This window comes from Molothrus ater, chromosome 8, assembly GCF_012460135.2.
Source record: "Molothrus ater isolate BHLD 08-10-18 breed brown headed cowbird chromosome 8, BPBGC_Mater_1.1, whole genome shotgun sequence".
Lineage (NCBI taxonomy): Eukaryota > Metazoa > Chordata > Aves > Passeriformes > Icteridae > Molothrus > Molothrus ater.
Window position 1 is genome coordinate 9,821,837 of NC_050485.2, and position 13,418 is coordinate 9,835,254.

The window sequence follows — 13,418 nt, forward strand, 5'->3', positions numbered from 1 at the left end:
GTTTTCTGCTACTGATAGATACAAATATGGCAATAATGAGAGTTCACTTCAGCAACAGAGAAGCTGTTCAAGTCTGAAAGCAATCCTCTCCTTCTGACATGCTGGCACCATCATAGAGGAAAATGTCATGGTCAATATAAGCACATTTACTGACAGTTAGGTTTTTTCCTATATTCCTGAAAACTGTTTGAAACTTGGCTTTTATCAAAAACAGAAACACTGGCCACTCAGAATGATAAAACAATAGTTTATGGCTGAGTCATTTTCCAGTTATAAAGCAATACTTTCATAAAAATAAACAAGGCATACAGGAACAAGCCAAAACAATTACTCAGAGAAATTGTTGCATTCTTGCTGTCCTTGCTTCCCGATTTAAAACAACTGTCTCCAGTAGGAACTGGACAAAAAGCAGTGGGTTTTGTTTCATTAAGTAACTGCTTGCTGATCACTGAGATAAAATTTATCACTGAGATAAAATATAATTCAAAAATGCAATTGATACTAGGTCTACGTACTTTTCTAAATTCTAAATTACCTTTTACAGGAAGAACAGGTACATAGATTAAAATAACATTAATCTATTTCACTAATTTACAGACTGAACATTTCCCAAGTGGATAGTTACAAAGAGCTTTTGTCCTTTCTAGAGAAAGTAAAATGCTACTTTAAAGCCACAAGAACTTTTATTAGTAAAGGTCATGTTGATTATTTAATTTGTAGGGGTTTGTTAATTATTTCTGAAGGGCTTTTTTTCCCCATACTGTGAGTATTTTATTATCTGCATCATCGTGACTATTTTTTCACAGTTCAGTTTTAACAACATTTTCAAGCAGGAACAGGATACAAATATAAATGCTCAAAACTGAGAGATGGGAGAGGTAAGGGGTCGATAAATCTGCTAACTTGACAGTCTTGCACATTCCAAGTAATGTACTCAGATGTTTCAATGTTAAAGGTAGTTTTTAAATTGCTCCCTGCTCTTTTAAGCTCACATAAGTACTAAGGCAGATGAAGAGTTTTTGCTCTGTCATTCCAAGAAGATTTCTTCTGATTCCTGTTCTGAGGAAGATGATTTCATTGCCATATCTCACAGTGGGTAGTACATGGGCTGCACCCCATCCATGCTCAGGCAGTTCAGAGGCTGGAATACAAAAGTCTTTCAGGCTGTTCTGGCTGGGAGAGCCCCTGGCAGCCTTGTGCAAGTCCTTTGGTCTGGAGCAGGTACCTGTGGTTCCTCTCCAGCTCAGGGACTGCCGTGTGCTCAGCCTCACTCTTGCCAAGCCCTGGTCCTTTTGCTAGGCTGCAGCAGATGAGACTGATGGCAGAGCAGAGCTGAGGGATGCCTCTTGTGCCCAAGTGTGTGTCTTCAAGCTCTCTTTGAGTGCAGAATGTAGGAAACTTAACCAGGTCCAAAAGCTCTGCCCTGGTTGTGTCTGTCATGTAACGGAGCAAGTTTTTCTAGCACCTCAGCACTCTCACTCTCTCACTGGAACTGCCAGCACATTTGAAGTTAGATGATTTCTGTAGGGCTTTACTGAATTGTGGTATTTATCAGGACTGTCAGTATGTAACTGTCAAGCTTTCTGTGTGTCTGAAAAATTCCACCCTTTAGATGGATGGGACTGTGATGTCATCATAATTGTATTTTTATGTAAATGCTTGCTATAAAATAATTTTGGATTAAACGATGTGTTCCTTTCCTGTTGACAGAATATAATTTGTCTTAAATGGCAGCAGACTGTTGTATCTGTTTTCCTGAAAGTTAAATATTTTGATTCACACTTACGATTTATTGATTTTACATTGTTACCAAATGGCATTCCCAAATCAGCTCAGAATATCATGGTTCAAAATCCTGTCGTTCATATGATAAAGTTGTTTTCATGTAATCCACTGTGCAAATGGGTGTGGCAAGGAAAGTGGAAGAGCTAGAAAGAAAGAAATGCATTTTAACAGGTAGTGAGTTTGAAAGAAATCCCAGTTTTTGTTATTGCTGTGTGTTTTTGAGGCAATATTGCCTCTTTACTATTTAACAGTAATAAATCCCAAATTGCAAGGCAGTTTGTTATCATCTTGCCCTGAATTTGTTTGGAAGTACTCTCTCAGGAAAAAAAAAATCTTGATGGTGATTGTGCAAACATTCCATGTGCATAATCTGGATGAATTCATGTGCATGAATGCAGTGTAAGGCAAGGCTTCTCAGCTTGGCCAGAACACCTTATACAGAAATGCATTCACCACAGCCAGAGTTGTGCTGGTTTCATGAGGTCACCTCTTCAACACTCTCTGTTTCTGTGCTGCTGACACTTTTGACACCCTTAATTTGCTGCCTTCACATCTGCTATAGCTGATGCTGTAAGAGCTTAGTGTAGGTCAGAAGTAACCTTTTGGGTCTGTGTGTGTGATAAAAATGAGAGAGGTGGCTTACAAGACAAATTACTGGTGTGTAAACTCGCCAAATCTTTCTGGTAATGCTAGTGTCTACAAAGAAAAAAGATGTGAATGGGAAAGACTATCCAATATTCACAGTACCCTGGCATATCTTATGAGGTGCATCAAAGAATTCCTGAATATTGTAGGAGTGAGATTAATGTAACATCCTCTACTGACTTTGTCCTCTGCTGTTGTATGCATCTTATTGCATTTTAAAAGCTCTTAAGTTACAAACAAGGGACTGTGTCTCCTATAGCCACGTCTGCAATACATGAATGCGTTTTTCTTATTTCTTCCTTTTTGTTTCTTTTTATCCCACGAGGAAAATGGGGGTTTTTTCCCCACCAAAGGACTGTACTTAAATAAAAGGACTGCTTACAGTGGCTAAGAATGGTATTGCTTTGAGCATGTGTACAATATAAACATGCATATAAATAATTCAATCTACCATCCTATTTTCCTGGTCTGTATTTTAGTTCAGCCTTGCTCTCTGGCTTGTGGTACAATGGTGCCTTCCTCCTGGCATAGAAAAGACACTCATTACATTTTGAGCAGCAGAAAATAGTAGCACATCATGAAGCAGTAGGATCTGGTATACTCTATCTGCAAATGCCAAAGGAATGCTTTGTGCTGCTAATATATCTGATAGCCTTTAATGTTTTATAGATTTTCTTAGTGTACACTATTCCTGCCTTTCACTTCCTGTGACTGTGCTGCCCAGTTGTCACATGTCCTTCTATCACAGAATCATCAAGGTTGGGAGAGACCTTTGAGATCATTGAATCCAACCCAGCACCACCCCTAAAACACCACATCACCCAGCACCAGATCCTGATGCCTCCTAGACACCTCTGGGAATAGTGACCCACATCCCTGGGCCACCTATTCCAATGCCTGACCATCCTGACAGTGAAAAAAACCCTTCTAATATCTAATCTGAGTCTCCTCTGTCTCAGCTTTAGGCCATTTCCTCTTGTCCTCTGTAGGCAGAGCAGAAGAGACCAGTCCCCCCTTCACTGCAGTCTCATTTCATGCAGCTGTAGAAAGCAATGAGGTTCCCCCTGGGCCTGCTCTTGAGACAAAACAGGTCCCTCACCCATTCCTGTAAGACAAGTTTTCTAGATGTTTCTTGAGCCTGGCTCCAGCAGCTCAATGCCTTTCTGAAGTGAGGGCAGTACTGAGAGCAGTACTCGAGGTGTGGCCTCAGCAGTGCCCCGTGCAGTGGGACAATCACTGCCACACTTCGCACTGGCTGCACTATTCTTGCTACAGGCCAGGATGCATTGGCCTTCTTGGCCACCTGGGCACATTGCTGGCTCATACTGAGCTGGTTGTCCACCAGCATCCTCCTCCTTCACAAGGGTAGATACATACACAGTAATTTCATTTTTTTGTGTAATGTACATTTTCCAGGCTGTTGGATTTCTGTTAGCTGTCTTATCCTTTGATTAGAGGTATTTTCTTCATGGTTGTTTTAAGTAGCTTTAGGGTTTGCAGGTAAATAGGACCCCAAAACTCTTTGTGGTAGTCTGAGGTATGTAGGTGGGTATAGAATATCTCTAAGGAGCCTCTTACCGTTCTTGTTAGTGGGAATAGAACTTCCTACTGGTGAAATACAAAGTGTTTTATACCAGTGATACAGGATACACTTATTCTCCCACTCAAAGCTAATGTTGGCTGACAGTTAATTGTTAGAGTAGGTAAGAGTTAGTTGGCTTAGGCATTCCTTTGTATCATCTGTCTGGACCAAAAGCAGTGGCAGCTGCAAGAGTCTGCAGGCTGAGTTTCTGTGCAAGTCACAGAGCAACTTTGCTCTGAATCCCAGTGAGATAAAGGAAAATCTGGGGTTTTTGGGGAATTCATTCCTGTACACAATTGTAGCCTGCCACAGTAGGCTGGCCCTGTGGCTTCTCCGGTTGTAATTTAAGCTTAGGGAGCTGGGTTACTGTAACTACCCTGGTCATAGCTGCATGGAATTCTACTAAAAGTAGAGACAAAGTCAATTTAAATACCTGAAGAGGGGGGCTGAATGAGGTTTCTTTAAATCAATGTCTGTTCAGATCAAATTTTATTTTCTCCCTACTTTTTTAATTCCATTGTGTGGATTGTACTGCTACAATTTTGTTTTGCAAAAAAGTGCTTTACTTGGAAAAGAGTTGTCATACAAAGAACTCTTAATTTCTAGATGTTTTAATGTCAAACAGTTATTTAAAAAATATAAACAAAACCATGGAAGAATGCAATTAAATGGCAGAAGTGATTTTTAAGAAACCCAGAAGACAAAGCAATGGCCTTTGAGATTTCCTGGCCTTTACTTTGCAGGATCTTAAAAGCAAACTCTCCTATCTGTATCTCAGCACTTTTATGATGCCTTTACAAGGAAAAGGGAGTTGGATGCAGGCCTGAGTTAGATCTCATGGGGATAGTGTTCTGTACCTTAAATTACAATCAGATGTGTTTTACTTCAGATGAAGTTTTCAGCCTAAAATTGGTAAGAAGCCTAATTATTTGACCAGGTTACTATTGATGTAGGCCACTGTAGAGCTATCTGTCATTTATCCAGAGCTGGCAACACATCACCTTTGAAAGATTTTTATTTTGTGTTTGGAACAGGTTTTTTAAAAATCCATCTCTCTGTTCATTACATAAAATACTAAAAGATGGTAGAGATTGCTATGGAGATTAGAAGTTACAGAAACTGTTCATTTTAATTCTTCTGAATGTAAAATTAGCAAAGAAGCTTGGATGTTTATAGGCTTCCAGTCCTTCAGAGTGCTAACTAGCTCCACAGCATGCATAGGATTCTTGTGCCCTTTGGACTTGGATTGAAAACTAGCAAATTGTGCCCAGATTTTGAAATCAGTCATGTATCTTTGAGACTGGAGAGTGTGGAGTAAGGAGAAATAAATAGATCTGCTTTCAAAGTAGCCTTTAATCTATAGACTTATATTTTCTAGTGATTAGAATGCCTAAAATGATCTGATAACTGAAGTATGCAGGATGAAAATATAGCTATTCTGTGATTCACAGGCATAATCATATGGATGAAAACTGGAAAATAAGACTGTGTCACTATTGTATCTTCTGGAGTGTCGTGGTGGTGATGTTATAGATAGGACTGAGATGGTGTTTTATTTGTCAGACCCTCCTTGAAGTTGTTTCTCACTGTGCCTTAGACATTATTTCTGGCCTTAAATTTTACACTTGCTGCTCATGCTTGAAAATTGCTATTATTTACTGAGTTAGGAGAACAGTTATTAAAGTAAGTTTTAGAATTATAAAAACAAAACATACAGAATTTGTTTAATTAGTGCAAGTCTAAGCCTTTGTTTAATTAGTAGATTAATAAAACTGTAGGGGATCTTTACATGGCTCCTGGAACTTGTGGAGTTGTGATGGTTGGGGTAACCATCTCCAATGCTAAACTCAAAATGGGAGCCTTGTTCTTCATAGGATCGGCATTCACAATTTAGTAGACAAATAGTGATTTGTGGAAGCTGATAGTTACTGAAATGTGGATGTTCTGAGTGAAGGAAAGTACTTTTGGAAGAAGGGGGCAAATAACATACCTATGTGGAAACATGAAAACCCCTGGGTTTTTTTCTGCAAAACAGTAGCAAGTGCTACAAAGTCAGCATTTCCAAGGCCTTTATTGTAAACAAAGTACTAATGTTTACGTTGGGGATTTCATTAGTCTCCTAGCTGTGTACAGATCCATCAGACTGGACTGTGGAATTAAGCAGCAGAGTCTGATTGACTCTAGTACTATAAAGGGACATTTACAATTATAATCAGTACATTTTAAGATATGAACATTAGTCTTAGCTGCCATGGGAAAGTGTAGTCCATGGAATGCAGAGGTAAGGAGATAGATTTCATTTTGAAAGGCTGTGATGCTAGGCATTTGCAGATTGTTTGTCATCTCTTTAATACCTTAATAGAAGGGCAGTATTTCCCAGAAGTTTTTATGTGTGCACGTGCATGACAAACGTGGGCTGGGAGAGACTTTACAGAAATAGCATGCTTCATGTGGTACCTAATATAAAATTAGTAACATACATTGATTTGTTTTGATGCTTGCAGGGATTCTTCCTGACAGTGTCACCAGAAGCAGTATTAAAAGTGGCTGCTCAGGCTTCTGCCAACAACAAGATCTTCAGCTTGAATCTTTCTGCACCGTTTATAAGCCAGTTCTACAAAGAGCCGATGATGAAGGTCATGCCTTACGTGGATGTTCTCTTTGGAAATGAAACGGTGAGTCTTGAGAGAGTGATGGAAGGATTTGTATCTCTTGCACTTTGGGATTTGTGTCTCAGGGCCTGCTTCCCCAGGATATAGCCTCAGGCTGGGCCTCAAGGTTGGATATCAGGGAGAATTTCTTCACTGAAAGGCTTGTCAAGAATGAACTGCCCAGGGAGGTGGTGGAATCAGCATCCCTGGAGGTGTTCAGGAAATGCCTGGACATGGCACTTAGTGCTGCAGATCCAGTGATGAGGTGATGGTCAGTCAGAGGTTAGACTTGATGGTGTTGAAGGTCTTTTCCAACCTTGAGGATTCTGTAATTCATGGTCCTTCTTTTTTTATAGAGGGAATCTGACTATGTGAGGTGTCACTAGAAAGTTAAATCTGTGGTCACTGGACTGGGATATTTCAGTAGATGCCAAAGATGTCACTTGACCTGTTAGAGGTTTACAACTTGCTCATTCTAGCAGGAAACACCCAACACATTGGTGCTTTGTCCAACTGTCCATGTGCATAATCTCCTCACCCTGAGTTTAACTCTGCTGCAAGAAAACACATGAAGGGCTGCCACTGAGCTCCTGTAACTCGATTCCTTACCCATAGTGCTGCTATTAATAGCATTTTCTCTGATGAAGATGACTTTTTGGGGAGAAGTGGGAGGAGAAAACTAAGAAATAGAGAGTTGGTTTAAAAGGTTCTCATTGATTTTATGGTGGATGGACTGGCAGCCCATCAGAGGAATGCTTATCTTTGCTGTGTAAGTTGGCAAACAGATTGCATGAAATTCTGCCTGGAAGTACCTGTTAATAGACCAAATTAATTCAGATTTCCCTCATCGTTTTTGATTTTTCTTCACTTTAGAAAGTGTTCCTAAATATTTATTAGTTTTCTCAGCAGGAAAAGGTTGAAAAAAGTCTTGAAATATGTGACACACCTAAATGAAATCTGGGTTTGTCACTCAAGATAACTACAGGAGTAGTTACAGGAGTACAGGAAAATGATGGAAAAGCAACTTACTCTTGTGAGTGGTTATTCCTGATTGTGACAAAGGGACTTGCACCAACACAAGTCAGTTTTTAAACTATTGTCCACATGTCTACATAGGGGCTAGCATTGTTACCTATACTTAAATACCTTATAGATATAGATAGGACTTAAAAAAATTAAAATACTTATTTTTAAAACAAAGAAAATTGCAATGTTTTTAAATGCAAGGGCTAAGGGAAACCCTTTTAACTAAAGTTAACTGCACAGAAAAAGTATTTTCCAGACATATTCTTGCTATTTCCCGCTGTTACCTTTGTACAGTTTTCTTGATACAGTCCTCACAAAGATGGTGTTGAGTATTTTTGTTAAATAGCAGTGTAATCTCAACACAAAATCCTGTCAGACATCACAGATTATGTAATACCAAGTCTAGATAATTTTACAGTTGAAGAGCTTCACAAAAATTTCTGGATTAAAACTTGAGGATCTTTTATATAAATATTACTACACTGACCTATTAGGATAATTCAGATCAGAATGTTTCATTAAGTGCTATTTTTCAGAGATTGTTACTTTTTGTGCATTTGTGTATTTTATAAGCAGTAGCCCATGATACAGGTGACACTCCCATTTCAGAAATTTTATTCCGACTAGGTTATTTTCCTCTGTCATTTGTTTGTTATGGTATTATTCACCTGCTGTCAAAAATATTGTATAGTACTGGTATGTTTGTTAAAGTTGAAAGACTCCCTGCATTTTCTGTATATAATTTCTGAAGCATTTGGTGTGTTTCAGAATAAAATATTATTATTTAAACTTAAGTGATCATCCTTAAACTTGGCAGCCTCTTTGTTCCTTAGACTAGTCATGAAACCCTGGTCACTTTTTAGTCTCAGCTTCCTGCTGGCTATTTCTACTTTGGAGTTGTTGAAATGCTGCTTGCAGTGGTTTATTGTCTTGCCTTTCTGTGTGACTTGAAGCCATGCTTTTGGCATGATTTGGCATTCTAGTTTTGAGTAGCTTCTGTGTCTTCTCATTGTCAGTAATTCTGCTTTCTGTGTGTGGTTTTTGATAAAGAGTACTTGGAAAGCTCAAAGCTCAGTCTGACATGTTCTGCCTTTGTAGCTTCTACCCTTGGTTTTGGTGCTTTTTCTTTCCTCCCATGGGAATTTCAGCTACAAGTACATGCAGGATTTTTTTCTGTCTGTGTATATGGGCCATGTGTCTGTGTATGGGCCATGAACCACTTGAGCTAGCCAACACCAAGTTTTTGTCCATTTGGTGTGATTTCCTTTTGCTTTTTGCTACATCTTCCATCAGTGTAAGTGCATAAGTTAACAAATAAGCAAGGCGTACTAAGTTGTGTGGTTGTTACTTCATTAGTACTAACAATACTCTTAGACACAATTTTATTCTTCCCTATATTTATCTTCACATCCTAGTCCAATAAAATTCTGTTGTTAAGCACTGAGCTGTTTATTTTTTGAATAATACGAAAACATCCAAATGCAACAAAATTCCAAATTGCTGCCATTCCTAAACTAAAAACAATTGGCAAAGTGATTTTAAATTACATCTTCTACTTAAAAATTTACATCTGAATGGAGATTGGTTATTTCAAGTTTCAGCCAGATGGTAATTAAAATGGGCAAGTTATAAACCTCTCAGAATAAATACTCTAGTTTTGAATGTAAATGCCAGCATAGCCTTAACTGCAGTTTAGACGCTGAATGCCGTGCTAACAGCTCAGTATATGTATCCATTTCAGTGTATTAACTCAGTGACCACTGGTGTTTTGATAATTTTTTAAATCTCATTTATAACCTACCTAAGCGCCCTGTCTTGATTGTTTTTTTTTATTTATTAACAGTACTTCATATAACAAATTTAGTACAGAACATTCAGAAAAGGAATAATTATATGGTCATTGCAGTTAACCAAGTAGGGCCATTCTGTAGTCATTATCTAGCAATACATGACTGAAGAACTTGATTATTGTCATTGCTTTTAATTTTTATTAAATTAAGGTTTTTTTAATAGTGTCATTTTGCAAATGGTTCTTAGCAGTAATACCTTCCAAGCTACCATAATCACTGGATAATTAACCTGCCAGGATTAAGCACACTCTACTTTGCCTCAGGATGCTTAACTCTCAAATAAGGTCAATTATCTCCTGATGATAACTGCTTTGTCACAAGTTGCTATTAATTCGGCTGTAAAAGCTCACCTTAGAATACATATTTTACAACTCAGAGTAACTTCTAGTAACAGGATGGTCAAAAGAGTGAAAGCTTTGAAAACAACACCTTTACACAGAGCTGTAGAAAGTCTCCTACACAGCAATTATTCTAGGCAAGTAAATGAGACTAAATTTGTATGTATCACTTTCCATTTTCCTGGTTAGGGCTAAATGGTGATGTATATTAAATACTTGACGCATCAAAGTCCGTAATGGACACGGGAACTTGAATTAAATTTCCAGTCATCCCAAAAGATGGGAGTTACAATGGCATCTCCTCAGGGAAGGAACTTCCTTGGGGGAGCAGTCTGTCTATTTTTGCATGTGCACCTGGTTAGCAGTTTCTTCAGGATTTAAGGGAGACTGCAAGGTTTTCACATGATTGATCTTCACATTCTGGCACCAGTTCTTGACTCAAAGGAATATTTATTGATATTGATGTGGTAAAGATCTTCTGTGTTCTCTTGCTATGTATAGGTAGGGCATCACTGAAAAAGTTTAGAATTTAGAACCTTTGGAGTTATAGACACATTGAACTTTTCATCTGGTGCTTTACAACAAAAACAGTAAACCAGTGATGTAACTGGTGGTACATCAGTTATACCAGTTAACTTGTACAGCCATCCCTAGAGGTTGAGGAGGTTTTGTAGAAGAGAAATTGTGAAATTTTTTTGAAATACAAAATAATAAAGAAAACAAAGATAAAAACTATTCTTTAAAAATTGATCCTCTTTGTCTCTAGTGTAAAGAGCTGTTACCTCTAAACACTCAGTCTCTGAACAAATTAATTACAGGATTATAAACTGAAGTTTTGCAAAGACACAGCATCTGTGAGCCCATTGGGAAATTGCTGCTCGTGTGACAGCAAATGTGCTGAAAAGAAAGCAGGTTGTGTACAAGACTTGTACATTTTAAGAAGCAATGACAATAGGTTGAGTGGTGGTTCTAGAGTTAGAAATCCTGAGCTTTAAAGAGATAAATGCCTTTGGAATAAGATAGCAAATGGGTCTTGTCATCCTTTCCTCTTCACAATTATACTGGAATGGTACATTGTGCCTTCTTTGTTTAAAATATTTTCAGTTGAGGTATCAAATACTAACAGAAAGATCCCTACAAATGTAGGTGGTTTGGACAGCAACCTTTAATACCCTTTTTAAGTCCTTATAAATGCAAGTCTCTTGAATTACATGGAAATTCTCTTCAATGGTGATGAAAAACATTTAATATAAAACTGAGGGGTTGGTGGGATTTTGGTGAGATTATGGTGAGATTAATGAACTCCTTATTTTGAACTTGAAGGCAGTCTGTAGTTTTGTGCTTTTTTTAGCTGAGGGAGGGAATGGAAATACTGGTAAGTTTTCTGGCATAAACTGTGTTCAACACACTAGGATTTACACCTAAATGGCAGTTTCCAAACAAATTTGTCTATTCCCTTGCTGTAAGCTCTCACTCCATATAATTTGATATATTACACATTACATACAAGATATGACACTGAGAACACCCTTCAGTTCCACCTGCAAATTTCCTCTGCTGCATTATCACCTGGGATCAGATTGATACCTGCAGGGTTAGCAATCTGCCCACAGCCCAGAAAAATCTTGAATGAGACATAATCACTTTTGTAAGATAAATGAGCTTCATGGTGATTCTCTTCAAACTAGTGTGCATTCATAATCGCATACCTGAATTGATCTGAATTTACACAGTGCAATTCCTGCTGTTTCTAGACCCAGCACATAGCTTTCCACAACCATGGGAGTTCTTTTACACTGGTGAGTTGTCTGACTTTGAGGAAACAATTAAGAACTACGAGTCAGGAGAAATTCAGATGGCAGATGTAATTTGGTATAGGGAAGAAGAGAGATAATGTTTGACTTTCAATAAATAATGAAAGAGAGACCAACATTTCAGTCTGTTCTTCAGTATCAGATGGGGCTAAGAAGTGAGGAACATAGTAAAGAATCGCTGGTCATGCCATAAATATTACTAAGTTGATGTTTCTGTTTGAAGTATTTTCAAGTAAGCATTTATAATTATTATTGAAAGGCAAATAATACACGTATTTGAGACAGATTATCTTGAAGAGGCTCATTTTAATACTGCTGACTTGAATGTATGTTATGTAAAGAGCCCTTAAGAAACATTTTCTTCTTGTCTTACTGGACCTGGTCTATATTGAGAGGTTATTTTCAGTCACTGGTTGTTGGCAAGCTATCATCCTTAAGAGTTCAGCCTTTGCCTTCTACATCTCTGTTCACTTGGAATTAAATTTTCAGAAACAGTAATCATCTTAAATGACATTAAGTTGGGTGTTAGTGTTTTGCATTTCAGTTTATATACTGATATTTTCTTTTTTGTTTTGCTTTCAGTTCTCAGAAACTTGCCCCACAGGTGAGGGTAATTATCTTCAGTTCCTAGGCTGGGTGAGAGACAGAGGTCTGCACAGTTCCCTACAGGGAGTCTGTGCTTCAGTTAAAAATCATAGTCGGATATTCTGACCCAGTTTATTAAATACACATGGGAAAAAATTTTGTAAGGAGACATCTCATCTTCCCTTATATTTTAACAGGTAGAGGTTTTTAAGGTGAGCTGCTGCTGGTGTTTACTTTTCCAAACTGCAGTAAACAGATAGTATTTCTTTTTATAAATCTTACACTTAAGATTTCTGCAAACCCTTATTAAAAATTGTAATTCTGAATGGAGGGAATTAAAAATTGTAATTCTGAATGGAGGAAAAATAAATACTATTTTTATTTGAGGTCTTTGTAGAATTTTGATGCCCTTTTCCTGTGATAGATGTTGTGTTTTCAATTATAGGACAGCTATGGTGTTGTGATATTGCTCCTTAATTCATAGAATTAACTTTCTCAGTAGTGGAATATCTAATAAATTGTCGCCATCTGAAGAATGAGAGGGTCTCTAGCACAAGGGAGGTTGATAATGTCAGTGGTGTGTTGTAAAGATGTGCTGTGGGAAGGATGCTGAAACAGCCCAAGGCTATTTCAGCTGCAGACACTGAATCTGCTGCTTCTTCTCTCCTCTTTTTTTTTTTCCCTCCCATGTGAACTGCAGTGGCTCTCTAAGATAAAATGCTTTTAAATCATTTCCCAACCTTGCAGCCGTTTTTGATAAAAGCCCTGTTATCTGAAATGATATGAATCACTGTGGAGTTAACCATACCTTTTACAACAACATATTTTGTTGTGATTCATTCTGTCTCAATTAATCATCTTATTTATCTATATTGTCTCAGCTGCTACACTGAAATTCATGAGTAATAAGCAAGTAATTATTTTAGTATAGTTTACCTAGTACATCATGAATGAAAGGAAAATTGAGAGCCAAGTATTTAAATTTATATTTAGTGCTGCTTTCAGCTAATGTCTAGCTATTTAAGCAATTTAGGAAGCGTATCTTGAAAAATGTCTTTCTTGTTTCCTGTTATGGGAAACAAGCAGGTATTTAGAAGCAAAGCTTATACTTTCCAACAGACTTCATTTCTTAAAACTAAAAA

General features: G+C 37.7%; 1 protein-coding gene across 2 annotated transcripts in view; it reads left to right on the plus strand.

Moving 5' to 3' along the window:
• ADK (adenosine kinase) overlaps window positions 1-13,418 on the plus strand; it is a 269,560-nt gene that overhangs the window by 186,074 nt on the left and 70,068 nt on the right. For both annotated transcript variants that reach the window (XM_036385322.2, XM_036385323.2), the window contains exon 7: window positions 6,517-6,687. In XM_036385322.2, coding sequence (XP_036241215.1) covers window positions 6,517-6,687 — 171 coding nt within the window. The remainder of the gene's footprint in view (window positions 1-6,516; window positions 6,688-13,418) is intronic.